We start from the raw sequence: 16,974 nt of genomic DNA on the forward strand, positions 1-16,974 counted from the left end.
CACACTTGTCATGAAAGAAGAAGACTTCTGGACACACACACACACACACACACTGAGTGAGTCGATAAGGGGGCGTTTGGGCAAAATGGGAACGCAAGGAGAACCTCCATCAAGGCTTCTAATAGAACTATAACAGTGACCTTATTTCTGCCTCAGCTCCACTTTCCCAGCATCACTCTCTCCCACCCACCACCCCAGATATGCACACGCCGACATTTTTATGGCACACATTCAAAAAACATGTCCTCATACGAAATGGGTTTGTGAATGAGTGAGCTTCGTGTGCTCAGGAAGTGCAGGACAGTGACTAATGTATTCTACTAGCAGCTCTTACACTGGCTGGCTTCATGTGTAACAGTAAGACGTGACAGCTGTTAGAAACCAACTGGGTAATTCAATACACACACACACACACACACACACACACACACACACACACACACACACACACACACACACACACACACACACACACACACACACACACACACACACACACACGCACTTCATATACTCACTCAAGCTTTTACATTACATGATTTAGGCAAATAGATTCTCTTGGATTTGTTGTTGAATGTGTTTGACAGAACAATCGATTTTGCATGCAATAAGTCCTAAATTAGATTTTTCTGGAGCTTTCAACTCTATCACACAGTCTTCATCGGTGTTGCTTTGTAGCTGTTGTGATTTTATTAGTTGCATTTTTCTCCTCTTGATCAGTTGATGAAGACAGACAAAATGCCCTGTAAAAGCTAGTAAGTGGATCTTGAGTCAAAATTGATTTGCCCCAAAAAGAACGGAACTTATATATGAGACTGGCATAAAAATGGCTAAACTATAGTCAGCTTTGCATCAAAGTCTTCAAAAGGTAAATGGGCTATAGGCCTGCGTGTACTTCAACATGGAGTAACCCTACGTTGTATTACATAACACAAGAGGTATGTGCCTGTCTGAGAAACTTGTTACATGAATAAATGTATAAAAGTGACACAAACTATTAATCATTAATAGACTTCACTATAGACTGATGCAAGTCTGCAGGGCTCCTGCAGTGATGCTGAGGCTTCAAAGTGATCACGATGCTAATTTTATGTTTTAGTTTTGAGTCTTCATGATGAAAGAAATGCTTTTTTACTTTTCAAATGGAAAAAACAGCTTGTTTCCATTAATACCCTGAGGTTATTTTTGGCGAGGAAGGAGGAGCTCCTCCTGGGTCCCAGCTGGACGCAGGTGGGCATGGTGGCGTGGGACAGGGGGGAGAGGAGAGGAGAGGAGAGGAGAGGAGAGGAGAGGAGAGAAGAGAAGAGAAGAGAAGAGAAGAGAGGAGAAGGGTGGACAGGTTTCTTAAAATGGGCAGAGCAGAGGAGCTTGTGTGACAAAATGAGATGTGAAGTGTTCCCTCAGTTAGGCCGCAGATGCGTAAAACATTTATCAAGCTGCTGAGGAGAGAGGTTGGCCCCTCCACACACGCTCTGAGAGAGGAGGAGGAGGAAGAGGAGGAGGAGGAGGAGGAGGGTGACTGTGAGAGCAGCTTTTAAGATCTTTTCTATTATATATCACACTAAGCAGCGGCTACCCAGAAGGCAAACTAAAGGAAGAGGGGCAGAGTGAGAGTGAAAGTTGTGTTATATTACAATTTGAAAATATTATTTCAACCAGAACCCCCCCCCCCCCCCCCCCCCCCCACACACACACACACACACACACACACACACACACACACACACACACACACACACACACACATCCAACATGTGTTTTATCAGATGTGGTGCTATAGAGAAGGAACTTAACCAAGTGTAATGATATTCAACATGTAGCAATATTTGTATGTAAAATATAAGTGAGTACACATACTCATCTGTGTAAAGACCTTACCTTTCATTATATGTATTGCTTGTGTTTTTAATATGCATTTATATTTAAATATTAGAGTAATGCCTCTATGTTACACTGGAAGGTAAAGTAAAGACATTGAACTGAATTAAATGAATCGAACTATGTGAATTTGAATGTAGAGGCTGTTAAAGCTTTAGAGGAATGACGCCAAACATGACAGTGAAATTAAAACACAAATCATATCACTGATGCTTTGGCTTCCATTTTGAATAATGACCCTGTGGACTAAAATGTGCAGAGCTTTTTTTTTTGGAGCTTGTCAGTATGTGCCTCACATGGCCACAGGATGGCGCCAGTTGCTCATGAGTGGCAGCTAATTGAACTCCTTAACACAGTCACATGAAAATCACCCAATTTCAAAATGGGACATAATATTAATAGACACCATTATGGATCAATAACATTTGACAATACTAACGCGCAGCTATTCGACATCAGCTTCACTGCTGTTATCTATTTGGCGCAGGAGTCTGATTGGCTGATTAGAGTAATTGGTCACCATGACAATAAATTGACCGTCTCTGTTTAAACAGTTTTTGAATCAAGTGGCACTTTCTGCTCCGCCTCACCACAGACAGCTTCCAGGAACCAGTTGACGCCCTTCAGTCAGATCAGCCCCTTCCCAGCCCAGACCACCACAACCACCACCACCACCACAGTCACCTCCCACCCCCCTCCTACTATTCCACACACCAGCCCTCCACCCAGTCAGTCACCTCGTGTGCGACCGGCCGGCAGGAGCAGCGGCAGCAGCAGCAGCAGCAGTCACTTCACAAAACAAGAGCCCGGACCTCAGCGGCACAGAGATCCTTCCCTACCCGGGGCTTGTCGTCTGGCTCTGGGGCAAAGAGAAGAGAGGAGCACCAGGGGGAGGAGAATGGGACACCGGTGCCTGGAGTCCGCTCGGCGCATTTGAGAGCTCCTCCGACCCGCTTCCAGGTTCCTTGTCTCCCGGCTCCGAGTCACGTTTTCCCCGCTGACACAACACAATGGGCTGCTGCAGCGGGCGATGCACCCTCATCTTTATCTGCACTTTACAGTTGGTGAGTTGACTCAAGTTCTATCAATGAGAAAGAAACATTAATGTTGCCATGAAATTAATTAGAATGATGCTTTTACAATAAAATGTGGATGTTGATTTGTCACCAGAAGCTGTGGCTTGTTCTCCTGCAGTGTTGAAAACTCATGTTTGTCAGAAACACCCATTAGTTCCACAACTAACAGATGCTCACGTCCATGTTTTCATATTTTCCAGCACATTTCATTCACTCTGACATTTGCTGATTTCGTGTTTGAGCAGAAATCACAACAAGTTGTTCCATGATAGCAAATGTTGTTTTTATTTCTCTGTCTGATCCGCGAGGAACTAAGTTGTTGTGACAGAAAACATATGGTGAGATGAAGTCAGCTCGGCACTCACACAGCTGCAAGTTAGTGCCTCCACAGTGATGGACAGTTTGGGGGTGAATATGCTGTGTGATGATAGTGCTTCAGCAGATCTATGGATTTTCTCTTGTGGATTACCTATGTATGTATGTATGTATGTATGTATGTATGTATGCTCAGATCCAGAGAAATCACCTGGAGACAGCATCCCATGGTTCCGAAAGAGGCATAGGGTCAAAGCCAGTGTCTGCATTCTAGATTAATATCCAGATTCATGTTGGAAAGCGTCTATTCTAAGACATCAGGCTCCGATCTTAACGTTTTGAAGTGTTTATCAAGAATAAAAACAGTGGCTGCAGTGACTTTTAGCTCGTTGGAGCGTTTCAATTTCCGATCAGTGAAGTGTGGACTGTGACATTTTCACTGATGGTAACCGTGCAGCCTCAGATGATGCTTCCCGTCGACTCACGGGCCGGCTTTGCCTTTGTCACCATCCCGGAGTGGAGTTCACTTGACAGAGTGTGACGATGTTATTTATGACGGTATTAAAACTGAGCCTGCTCGCACCATAAGCCCCCGAGTAAATGCCACTTTTAACAGCTAAGGGAGCAGTAAAAATCTCTCCCCCTTCAGACAAAGAGTCAAATGGTGAAGTTTTGATGTATTGTTACATGCATGAGGGAATCCAAAAACAAAGAAAAACTGAAGAAGGAAAAATGTGTGATGGCAGCTGGTATCAGCCACGACTGAAAAGTAAAAACATCTCTTAATTCATTATGTTGTGTTTACCAGTCAAGCCAGCATTGGTTTCTTGCTGCTGTTTCATACAACCTCAAGTTTAATTCTCTTAGAAATATAAGATGCCGTTGATCTAGATTTGAGTCTTTGGCCTGAGGTGAATTCGTTTTTACAGAGGAATGGGATTAGGAAAAGTCTCTGTGGCAGTTTTTTCTTCTTTCGGTCATTCCTGTGAATCTTTGCTGCCTCCGGCCCGAGTTCCCTGCTGCTCCTTCCTCACTTCATCTTCAAAATTAATAGAGAGCCGGTGTGTATTGCTGTGCAAAACCCGTGCGTCTGTCAAGTTTAAGCATCACAGGAGAGGAAACTCGGAGGTCAATATGGTTCAGGACAATGTGGTGTTGCTTCCTGATTGAAATTGACTTGTTCTCTAATGACAAAGACACACACACACACACACATACAAACGGAGGGGCATGAACCCACCTTGAGGGACACACCTGCTTTTCCCTTCCAGACTCTCTTTTTGCCTCATTAGGGAGAAAGAGGGTCGACCATTTGTAAAGAGGTTCATAAAGCTGTCATCGGGCTCCCTAAAAAGTCCCTGAAGACTCCTGGAAACCGCTTTGTTTTCCCCTGGCACTATTTCTGGATGACCTGACACTTCCTGTCTGCGGAAACACACACACACACACACACACACACACACACACACACACACACACACACACACACCTGCACACTTCTGGGTTAAACCTGCAAAGAGGGGTTACATTAAACCCTGCAAGACCCTTGAAAGGTCATCAGGTTGCAGGCGTTTGTTTATGTGCATGTGTGTGTGTATACGTGTGCGTGTCCACATTAATATACGTGTGTGTGTGTGTGGAGCAGCACGGCCAAGGGGCCCCTCCACTCTCCCCTGGCTGAAACCTATGCATTGAAAATGAGCCGGCTTATTCCCAGTCCATTACAGGGGTAAAACTACCATTAACAAAACAAGGTACTCTGCTCCTCAGATGTAAAAATAGCCCCTGTGAACCGCTGCGTGTGCTAATTAGCCGGCAGAGTGCTTTGATCAAACCTCTTTTGGCATCTCGGCCATCCCCTAATTGAATTGTGGTGCGCTTTCTTCATCAACAGGCCGGGCGGGGAGACTCCTCTCTGTGGGACAGAAGGCAACAGATAATGAGCCGGTATTGATTGAATCGCCTCAGTTGCCTCTTCCCTCGGCGGCCTAACTATTCCAGACAGTAGAGCTGGATGGTTGTCAGAAAAAAAGCCGGTCAGCCCCAGAGAGCGGCGAGCGTTGGCAGGGAGCCCCGTCTGTCTAATGATTTGTTTGTACTTGGGGACACAAGCAAACCCACTCCTCGCAATGAGTGGGTTGTTTGAGGTGTCGACCTCACGCTGACCCGGCGTGGCTGCGTTTCAATCAGTCAGATCTGGGACCCCGTCCAGACATATCGTGATTGTCATTGAGCGGCCACGAGGAGGGACGTGGTCCTTAATGGAGCTGGTGGTTAATGCGGCTCCGTGGACAGTAGGTGATTGATGCACGAGGCCTCTTCATGGGTCACGGTGGTTTATCAGGAAAGGGCAGACGGTCACACGCACACTCACATTATCACACTGAACAAGGGTAATGAGCTCAGAGCTGAACATTGACCCGGAAAATGTCTGGCTGTTACTGCACCGGCAGCGCTGACGACCTCACACAGAGACACAGACACTGTTTCATGGACCCGTCTTCTCACACGCAGACACACCCACAGACGCAGCTGCACATTCTGCGACCTATAGATTAGTAGGTATAGTGGTGGGTACAGATTATAGCCTTTGGGTGGAAGTTCAGCTCTGTCGGCCTCTGGCGAGATGAGAGAAAAGAAGGAATGAGCTGAAAGAAAGAGAAGTTAAAGGTGCCCGTGCTGTCGCAGCCAATGACTGGATGAAGGGCTGACAATTTGGTGACCCCTGGTACAGACAGAGGAGAGAACTGAAAGTTTCACCTTCGTCAGAGGGTGATTATAACAGCCCGACGTACCCCCCAGCACAGTGAGAATGTACGTGTGGAATATCTTGCATCAGCCGGCCCACTTTTCCTCTACTCTTTTGATGACATAGCTAGAGAATAAACTAACTTTGTAGCGTATGCTTCAGAGGAGAAGATCGGGTTCAACCAAAGTGCTTCCAAGAAAGTTATAGCAGATAGGCAGAGCGCCTCATCCTGAAGGCACGACATTATCCCTTGGCAGGCATCACGTCATCTCCCACAAGTTACAAAGGATTTGGGCTGTTTTTCTCCACAGCACTATTAATATTTGCTGTATAGAAGCTCTAACATTGAAATATGCATGAGCGTAGGGAGGCTGGATGTCATATCAACATCCTGTCGCTCCAACCGCAACATACTACGTGTGCATGTGTGGTGACATACACCCATAAGCTGTTTTCAAACAGGAACTCCGGATAATGTCCGCACAATATGGTCCAGGCATTTTCTGGACGCAGGAGGAGATTGTCCGGGTCAGACATGTTGGAAAATGTCCGGAAAATGTCCGGCGAGGACTGACTTCCTGTCCAACTGACCCTTCCAGATAATTTTAGGAGATTATCCGGAGTTCAGTGCTTGTCTGAAAGCAGCTCTACACCTCGGCGCACACACACAAGGTCTTGGCCCACAGCTTTGATATGAATGCATCGTACAGCTGTAATTAAGAGTCATTACTGCCGCTGAGGCAAATTGCATGGTAATAAAACATTGTACTCTGTCAGACATGGGTGTGTGAGTTACTGCTAAAGTATAATCCTGTCCTGTCTCGCCCGTTCCAGAGGTGATGCATCAAAACCTGGTAACTAACAGGAAATCTGTTCTTGGCACGAGCTGGAAGGTTTAAATTTCGCCGGCTATACAGATGCTACAGATGTGTGTTTATTTACAGCTTATGTGGGTTCTTTGTTCAGTGTATGTGTCTGACTTCTTTATAGTGTCTTTGTGAGCATGGAGTCGAGTACGATTAAACTGTATTTCCCTGTCACCGGTGGAAGCGAGAGGCCGGCGAGAATAGAGTGGATGGTCACAGCTCTTTTATCTCTGTTCCTTTCCGTTTCTTCTTCGCCTCTCTGAGCCTGCTATTAAGTTTTCATAGAGCCTCTCTGGACAGTGATTCATATCGTTGGGAGCAGAAACACATTTTTCCCCCCCACTATTTGCTTTGGCTCGTACAGATGGTGGCAGAGTAAGATAGCATCCCTATTTGAATTATCCATGCAGAAACAAAATGTGTGTGTCACACACAGTACGCTGCGCAGAGACGGGCTCCCCATGAACAAGGTGTATTCACCAAATCCCAGCAGATGCCAACACTTATGTTGTTGTTGTTGTTGTTGTTTCTTACTTGAGAATGAAGATTTAAATGGAGCTGTACCAGGGCTCAGGGCTTTTATTATCACTGTTAACATACAGGTTATACACAGTGATGTGGACTGGGGTCAGGGTTTCTGGGTTTCTTTAGCCCAGAGTGAACTCTAGCTCAAACTATCACATAAACATATCTGATGAAATAACAAAACAACAAAAGCAGTGACTTTCTAACACAGTATGTTCTTCTCTTGTGTAACTAAGTGATACAGAAACTCTGTATCTTGGACTTTTTGACCTATATGATACCAACACCCCCCATCATTACTAACATAAGTGAGCCAACTTGGGTCAGCACCACCACCAGAGTCTTGTATTGCCAAATGCATCTCTGCAGCCCTGTGTCAGTATTAGAGAGTGGTCTTCCAAGCATTATCATTCTGAAATTGCGGAAAAATCTCAACTCACAAACTAACAATCACGACTGAGCAACACTAAACCAACAGGGAACTTGTTGTTGTGGAACAGTTTCACGTAGGAACACAGTGGATGAAATGGGTAATTTCCCACAAAGAAAAGGCCACAAAAAGGAACATGTCGACTGTGTGATTTCACAATCCAAATATTTGTCTTCATGCCATTTTCAGCGTGTAAGTTGCTTGCTCGGAGGTTGCTCTCATTGTTTCCTGTGGCTAAGAGGATTTTGAAAATGGTTACAGACCAGCAGCAGATAGAGAGCAGAATGCTGTGTGAAACATACGCCCAGAAGCAGGGTTATACCCACAGTCTCCATCCGGTGAGTCAGACTAACAAAGACTACTCTTACTGCAGTAGAGACAAATTAATCACAATTCAAGTCCAAGTAAGGATTCAATGGACAATAAAGCAATGATATTTATGGTGAATTGATACTAGCCTTCTCGTGTCCTAGTTTGTAAGTCACATATAATACTCCAGGGTCCCAAGGCACTTCGTTAGTAAGCCTGATAAACCTGAAATGGTTCAGCGGTTTAGAACATGCGAGGACACGATCACTGACAGAAATGATGCAAGTCATTAGGACCTGGTTAGATTTGTTCATTACAAGTTGCTTTTCAGGCAATTAAAACTACAAGACCACTGATTACAAGCTGTTGTGTTAATGGTAGAAATCAGTCGACCACTGATTTGACTGCAGGACTCGGCTCTTTAGGGCAACACACAGAATCCACTTCTTTCAAGGAAATGAATGTTTTAGTTTCCTGTGCCTTTTTACAGAAGGGTTTGTTTGTTAGGTGTTTAAATATAATTTTAACACTTTGCATATTGGCCAACTCAGAGTACTAATCTGAAACCAGTTCATTTAAAAAAATTGATGAAGAAGGAATGATTTGACGGTTAATCGCCTCCTTTGAATACGGTTTCCAAAGTTTGCTTGGTGAACTTCCTTGTGCTCTTTTGTGTGATGGATCTTTAAATGCTCCATGAGATCGCTCATGTTATAATTAGCTAACACTAGTGTCCCCCCCTCAAAACTGAAGTCTTTAGTTCACTTTGCCAATTTACACTTGGGAGTATCCTGCGTGAAATATTGCTGTCATTTAAGCTTCCTCTGTCTAACGCTACACTACCAGAAACCACCAGAATTGATTTCCTGGAAAAGAAAATTGCAGTTTTATTTCATTGAAAGGAATATACTTTAAAGTCAAGGTTTTTGGATCAGTACGTAGATTTGCGTATGATTTGCCGATGCCTGACATGGTATTTTCAGCTGTATTGGATGCATTTCTGATGCTGGTATTTGTATTGGAACATCTCTTCTTGCAGAGACGCTGTGAAAATGGGAGGTGGAGCGCAGAGGGTTCTAACAGTATGTGATCATTGGCTGAAGAGGCTGCAGTAATGTAAGGTTTTAACCCCGTCTCATGCTGTCTTTGTTGGATTCTTCTCCATTTTCCTTTTGAAGGTCATGCAGGTTGCCACAATTAGGTGTGTGTGTGTGTGTGTGTGTGTGTGTGCTGTCAGATGGACCCCCGCTGTTCCAGGCTGATTGTGGTCTCGACCTAGACTGTGTTGATTGCTATGCTTGAACGGCCCCTTATCCACAGAAGAGTGGACCCTGTCTGGCCTTCGCCGCAAGTGCCAGCGCCATCAACGTGAAGACGATTGAACAACAGGCTGCAACAACGTGTGTGTTGTAGGTCACAAGGCAAGGTGACTGTATAATACATTCCCACTCAAAGCTAAGAGTTTTGGAGTCCCCCCCCACCACCCCCCAGTGTGTCATCATCTCACCTGAGAGCCTGATGCATCCTGGGTACACTGGGATGAGAAGCACAGCTTGAATGTGCAATGAGTGTTCATGCTCCACCCACAACGTGTATCCTTTGTGGAAACACAACAATGCTCTGTGTCATCTCCCAATCCCATTTTTTTCTTTGGAACGGGGGAAATCCTCTCCTCCATTTTCTCCCCCTGCTGGGATCTCAGGTTGGAATATGTTTGAATTATTGATCACCAACCGATTTATCAGCGAGGCCAGAGCCACTGGAGATTTGGGGGGGGGAAATGCAAATCGAAAGGTGCAGAGAAATAGACAGAGTAACGGGGGGGATGGGCGTGGGGTTCGACCTCTCACTCCGGGCCAATTATGAGCATGACTCTAGAGACCTGAGATCTCTGTGTTTAGCTTTTCTCTTCCCCCCCCCCCCTCTTTCATTTTCTTTCTATCTCCCTCCCTCTTTCTGGTGCACCGTTACCACGGAAACCTTTACGTATACTATAAGATACTGAAGAGTCTGCAGGGAATAAAAACCAACCTGTCAAAGGGAAACATTGGAAAGTATGACGCAAATCTGAGTTAGCGTGCTGAGGTGAGTGCTGGTAGATGACCTCGGGGTTGGGCTGCAACAGAACACGGGGCTCAGTTAACATCTCGCTCTCAGGACAACTGTCACTCTAAAGATAGCCCTGCTCACATACATAGCCTTTAACCTCACCACAGAAACGACCCGCCCAAAATGCAACGCAACAATTAGTCCGATGCAGCCGGGTTGTGTTTTACTTGAGTCCAAGCTTTATTTGGAATCAGTTTATTTTCAAGGTTTATCTCTTGTTAAGCAGAGATGAGAACAGCCAGGTTTTGTGCTAATTGAGAAGAGGTGACGACCTTGCTGTTGTTTCCTGACCTTCCCTGGCGTTCGCTGTGTGCATGTTGGTTCATAATACTACGTGTGCTCTTGGAAAAATCATCCCCTCTTTTCCCCCGGTGGCCATTTTTACTACTATTCTCCATTTTAATGTCTTCAATTTAACAGACCATTAATTATGTGGTTATAGCAGAAAACCTTGGGCTGGCAGAATTGAGTGTGTGTGCCTGTGTGAGTAGGTCTGTCTCTCTCTGTGTGTGTGTGTGTGTGTGTGTGCGCGCATGTTCTGCATCAATGACACTGCAATATTAAGCCGTAATGGAGATAAAACTAGAACTATTTGCAAGCCCATTTCTCTCTTTCCATTCCAGCGTTTCCAGCGCTGTCATTTGTTATAGTGTGGCGTCGAATAAATTGCTTCGGGAGCACCACAGCTGGAATGACTATCTTGACAGATCTGTCGAATGACTGCAAAGCGTATTCATCTCACTAAAATCCTCCCCACAGTTTTTTGGCATTTAGTCCTTGTTTTACAAGAGGCTGATGACCTCACGGATGTTTTTGCTCTAATTGCCTCCACCAAGGAGGATAAGTTTTCACCCCTGTTTGTTGGTGTTTTCTTTTTTGATATGGGTCTCCGAAGAAGCAATTAGATTTCGGTGAGGATACTAATCAGGGAGCGGATTTAGGATTTTTTCCTTATCACTTTGTTTAACATTGTGCGATTTTTCAACATTTTCAGTTTTCCCCCGGAGTAATTCCTGGATTTTGATAAAAAAGAGAAAAAACAGGCATATTTAGGGAAATTATGTCTATGAGTGTGTGAAACTAGTGCAGCATGATTGGATTTAACGGCACTGCTCGGCCTTGGGATGAACAAAGTTTAACTTTCTTCACTGGTGCTTGAAAGATAAAGAGTGATGGTATTATGATGAAAAGAAAATGATTATGGAAAGCAGAGCTGGAAGGTGTAAACTGCTGACAGCTGTTTCTTGACTGTTTACTCCTGAAGAGAATTTCCTATCGCAGCTAAATCGCTTGTTAATTGGGGTGAAACCCAAACAGCTTTCTGTTCTATCTGGGACACGGTGGGACCGAAGTGGAGAGAGGATTTAAACTTCACCACTTGTGTGTGTGTATAGCGATTTTCAGGCATTGAACTTGTAGGTGTTTGACTTTGCATATGACGAATGCAAAATACAATATGGAGATTTGTATACAAGAATCCAAATCTCTTGAATCTCGTTGTCTCTTCATAGTTGACATGTTTGTCAGAGTCTTCTATGTGTATGACTTCTCTCTTTCTTCCTGAGATATATTCTTCTAATATTGCCTCCGTCGCAAGTTAGAAACATCTTCAACACGGCCGCTCGCTCGCTGCAAATTTCCATTTTCTTCCTTTATACCAAAATAGAGTCACTCTGACATTTTCTGGACACTTTACCAGGAGGCAGGCAGGAAACATTCCTAGAAAGTGTCTGGAACAAGTGACTCGGACATTTCCGTTCTCACATACATTCCCTATGGAAAGTTTCAGGGAAATATCCTTGCTGAAATCAGCTCATGTGTGTGTTCCTTTGTATCTCTGTTACTGAACGTTTGTTAATGTTACCTGATATTCTTTGTTAAGAGTGATTCAGTCTGCTGCATCTCTGGTTTGCTATGTGACGCCCATGCAACAAGAAACAAGGAGACAAAACTGCACAAGTGACATTCATCTCTTTGGGTTGAGGCTGAAATCATAACACCCGCTGCTGCTGCTGCTGCTGCTGCTGCTGCATCCATCCTCAAGTAGATGCAGTAAAGACCAAATAGCTTCTAATAATCCAAACATTGCTGCCACCAGATAAACTTTAAAGAAGTGTTTGGCTGACGGCGAGGAGGAGGAAGAGAGATAAAGCGAAGAAGAGGGAGGGAGCAGAATAAGCGTCTTACGAGAGATACCAGCCATGTGGGGAAGGATGTTTGCTGTCACGGTGAACAAATTTGGGTCATATCGCGGTGAACCTCGCTTCACCATCGATGTCAGCTGCTTGACTTATGTGCTTAAATCCTCTAAATGCTGCTTGGCCACTTTTATGCAGACTGTTCTCACTGTGAGAACGAAAGCAGACAGCAGACACTGGCAGATGTGGGATAACTGTTAAAAGGTCTCATATTTTACATCTCCTGTCTGAGGCTTCTCTGCGGAGCTGAAGCTGGAACAGCCGATCAGAAGAGAGGTATCGCTGCCTCTCGTCTGTAAACAGAAGTCTTTGGTCTCGTTCCAGGTGTGATGCTGGAGCGGCGGAGCTCCCACGTCTCCAGCTTACTCTCATTGGCTGCTCCACCTCCTGGAGGAGCCAATGCTGTGTCAGTAAGCGTACATAGCTGCAAAATGTGAGACATTTGGGGACATCAGGGAGGTGGGTGATAAGGCAGCTGGCACAGAAAGAGTGGAACATATCGAGTGGTTTACCAGGAGCAGGAGTGGCCTATACGTTTTTTTTGTTTAAAGGCAATGAATATGGACTGTATGCATTTCTCTGTGGACTGAGCATTTTGATACATTTTTAAAAAGATCTGCTAAAAAAAAACATGAAAATCTTACATTCTATAATATGGGACCTTTACATTTTTTATCTAAAGATTCCCTGTGGCTATATAAACCAAATGAAAAGGGATAGTTCACCGAAAAATGAAAATTCACTCATTATTGACTCACCACTATGCCGATGGAGTGTTTGAGTCCACAAAACACTTTAGGAGAACGGTGTTGCAGCCAAATCCAATACAATTTAAGGAAATGGAACCCCTTCTTCAGACGTAATAAAACAACAGAAAATAAAATAAAACGCCTTCATATTGCTCGTGTGGCGTCATCCAAGTGTCCGCAAGCCCAGACGTTCAAATTCAACTCGAAACAGCGTCATTTACACTGTGTTTTAAACATATAAGTCCTCTGATATCGTCCTGGGAGGCGCCTTCACGTTCTAACTGACACACTGGAAAACCGCACACACTCTCGCCCAAGGGCACCCCCGGAGTGCACGTTCGCATCGCTACGTTTTTCATTTTTCAGTGAACTATCCCTTTAAAGCCCCTAAAAATGTGGCATGAAATTTAAAATATGCCTCTATAATGTTAAATAATCATGACTAAACATGCAACAATTAACGAAAAAAAAAAAAAACCTCTTTTATTATTCATTAAAAGTTGATCGCTCATAAACTCACTCGGCTAATCTGTTTTATTGGGACTTTGCCCCATTAAAACTGAATAAAACAGATTTATTAGGGCTGTGTGGGTGGTTTGATCAGATTTGACTGACAGTGTCGCAACAGCCCACCAACTGTCAACAGACTCTTATTCAGATGTTCCTAAATCCTGATGGATCTCCCGTGGATTTCAAACTTCAGTGAGAAGAAGGGGAAAAAAATAGAAACACAGAGATGTCTCATGTGAAACAACCAGCGCTGCTCAGAAACCAGTGCGTCTATAATCACACACAAGAAGCTGATGGAGCACACACACACACACACACACACACACACACACACACACACACACACACACACACACACACACACACACTGACACTTAGAGGGAATTTGTGGATGTGGTCCCTCTGATCTTTGTGCTCTAATTAACACTTGTTAAACAAAGTCTTACAGGGGTAAAGCCTAATCATAGCTCAACTATGAAACACTTATTGATCTACTTAACGGGGAATGCCAATCATATTTACTTCACATACACACTGACGATATTGTGCAGAGTAAAAATCAAAAACCACCTCCCTCTATTCTTTATTTCACTGTCTGCCTCGTGTCAATATATTGGTGCTCGGTAGCCTTTCCACAGCGAACACTTGAACATATCATAATAGAATAGAAAGGTGTTGCTAATAATATGGTGACCCAGTCGGCCATGACAGTGAGACAGTGAACCAGGACCCTGTCTCCAACGAAGCTGCTGTTACCTGTCAAAATGTCCATGGGTGAAAAAGGGCCTCTGGCCTTTTTAGTGATACTATCAAAGTAAAACCAATTAATGTTGTTTCTCTCACAGATTAAAAATGTGTTATCTTTTCACACTGCAGTGTTCAGAGTTTAATGCAGACAGGCATTCATGTGAATTATTTCTAGTTGAGGGGCTAATTGCAAAAGCTTGGTAGCAAAGCGCTTAGTGGCAAAAGCATCCATGCAGGTTTAGCCCCACAACGACAGATCTCTTCACTTTTGAGTCGAGTTGATGAAGTTGAAAAGCCTAAAATCTTTAGTAAATAGAGGTCCTCCCTTACACAAAAAAACTGCTCCTGCAACACTTCATCAATCGTACAGCCGACACTTATATTTCCACCATTTGCAAAATGCTTGCCCATAGCAGCCAGTCTGGTGTGCCCCTTAAAGAAGCCAGGTAAAGCGAGAGAAGGGTGAGTCTGACATTTCTGTCACTTGTTGGACGTGGTTGCCCAATCACAACAGAATGGGCAAGCTGGCCAATCAGAGCAGACTAAGCTTTATCAGGAGGGGGGCCTTAAAGAGACAGGAGCTAAAACCAAGTGTTTCAGACAGAGGCTGAAAAGAGGAGCTGCAGCAATGGACAGTAAGAGGAAAGAGATGTGTTTTCTGAACATTAGAGCATGTAAACCTAATACTAGCCCAAATTAAAATTATTATTATCTCCTTTAATTCATTGTTTTAGGTTTTTGTTTGAATTCTGGTTTTGCTCTAAAGGAAATCACGTGTAATGTCCATCTGAAGGATTTTCCAGAGGGCTTGAAAATGATCTGAAAGTAAAGCAAGTCGACAGGGAAACGCAAAGTGAAATACAAAAAGCAGATGAGATGTGGGATGAGGAAACTGGGTAGCAGATGGAGAGATAAAAAGGAGATCAGAGTGTCTTATAGATCTGTAACTTTAACCACTAAGAAGGTCAGTCAGACCAGGACTCTGAATTTGTTTGGAGAGTATATATTGGACCAAATATTGGCCCACACTGAAAATGTTTGGACTGCAGACCAGGAGATGTTCACAACATCATCTTAGAGTGAGAAACTATCAGAGAGAACGTTACAGTAGAGCCGACCACAGAAGTGAAAGAAGTACTGCAGTTTTCCAGAGGGAGACTCAGTTCAAAGCGATGGCTTATGTTTCTTTCAGTGGGACGGATTTGTTTGTTGTGTGTTCCCAATAGCAATGAGAGATTAGCATGTTATTAGCACTAAAAGCATCTCGGCTTTCAGCAGGCACGTCTCAAAGAAATCAAGAGCCGCAGTACAGGGAGCTCGGCACTCTGCGTCTCTTTAGCACCACCACCTAAAACAAGTGATGAAGTACAAAGGGGAGTAGCTGCTGTGAGTTCCACTGTGCGGACCATATTTCAAACAGCGAAGAAGAAAGTGGCTTTACTACAGGCACCCTACCTTTTAATCCCTGTCTCAGCTGCGGTCGACCAGGCACCACCACGGGCTATCTATCTATCCAACTCTCAATGTACTCACACACACACACACACACATATTGAGATTGGCACCATTAGTTACACTCGGATCAGGCAGGCACCAGGGTATAATAACTTAACTCAGACGAGAGGTGAAAAATTGGATTGGAGAAAGTTTTTGAGAAGTACTGCTGGGAGTCACAGGGTGAAGACAAGCCAGGGTAAAAGCATGGCACATAAAATCACAGCTATAGTCTCCAAAACAGATCCAAAATGTTGTATTATAATATAGAAGATAAAGCAATATATACACAAAGACAAATGAATGGATTTTGGATGTGGTATGGGTCAGGAAAGAACCAATAACATTTTGGAGCGGATCCGGATCAGAGGGCAGATCCAGGATTTTATTTTTGTCTTTAACATAGCGAGACAACTGTTTAAAAAACATTTTAGCTGTTTTCTAAGGAATCAATGCAGAGATCTTGATGAAAAAAACTCTGTCGTCTTTAGGGAACTGGTATTTACAAGCAATTTTCTCTAGCTTGATTTGAGTTTAAGGGACTGTTAGGCTTTGGCAACATCTTTGTTGTGTTTAGGGATAAAATTATCATGTTATTCACGCAAAAATTACAAAGTCAATGAAAACAAACCATATTTGTTATTATTTTCTATTTTGTTAATGATCTTTGTGTCCGGTTTGTGTTGCCTTCCACTTGGGGCATTTGAACCTGATTTACAGAGCTATGCAAGCGCTCACAACTAGACTTAGCACTAGATAATGTCTATGATGATGAATGGGAAAACTACATGAAGACAGTGACAAAGTGTTAATCAGACGCTGTGTCATGCTTTGTTCTGGCTTGTCTTTTTTCCAGTGACTCCAGACAGGCAGGAAAGTCTCTCTCCCTCTCGATAAGATGGTGAAATCCGTATGAAACAGAAGTGGTAATTGGGATAGTGCAGACAAATTGCCCGTCTGAATCCTATCGCTCTGTCTGGCTCAGCTCATTGGCTAATGCTTCGTACGTCTAAATAAAA

General features: G+C 43.9%; 1 protein-coding gene across 3 annotated transcripts in view; it reads left to right on the forward strand.

Moving 5' to 3' along the window:
- The first annotated feature begins 2,465 nt into the window (after window positions 1-2,465).
- The window catches only part of nkain4 (sodium/potassium transporting ATPase interacting 4), a 46,559-nt gene continuing 32,050 nt past the window's right edge, over window positions 2,466-16,974 (forward strand). The window contains exon 1 of one of the 3 annotated variants that reach the window (XM_034589919.1): window positions 2,466-2,942. In XM_034589919.1, the coding sequence (XP_034445810.1) occupies window positions 2,889-2,942 (54 nt within the window). In that variant the 5' untranslated portion in view covers window positions 2,466-2,888. The remainder of the gene's footprint in view (window positions 2,943-16,974) is intronic. The other 2 variants (XM_034589917.1, XM_034589920.1) reach the window with 2 other exon arrangements.

Source organism: Hippoglossus hippoglossus, chromosome 7 (assembly GCF_009819705.1).
Source record: "Hippoglossus hippoglossus isolate fHipHip1 chromosome 7, fHipHip1.pri, whole genome shotgun sequence".
In the NCBI taxonomy this organism is placed as follows: Eukaryota; Metazoa; Chordata; class Actinopteri; order Pleuronectiformes; family Pleuronectidae; genus Hippoglossus; species Hippoglossus hippoglossus.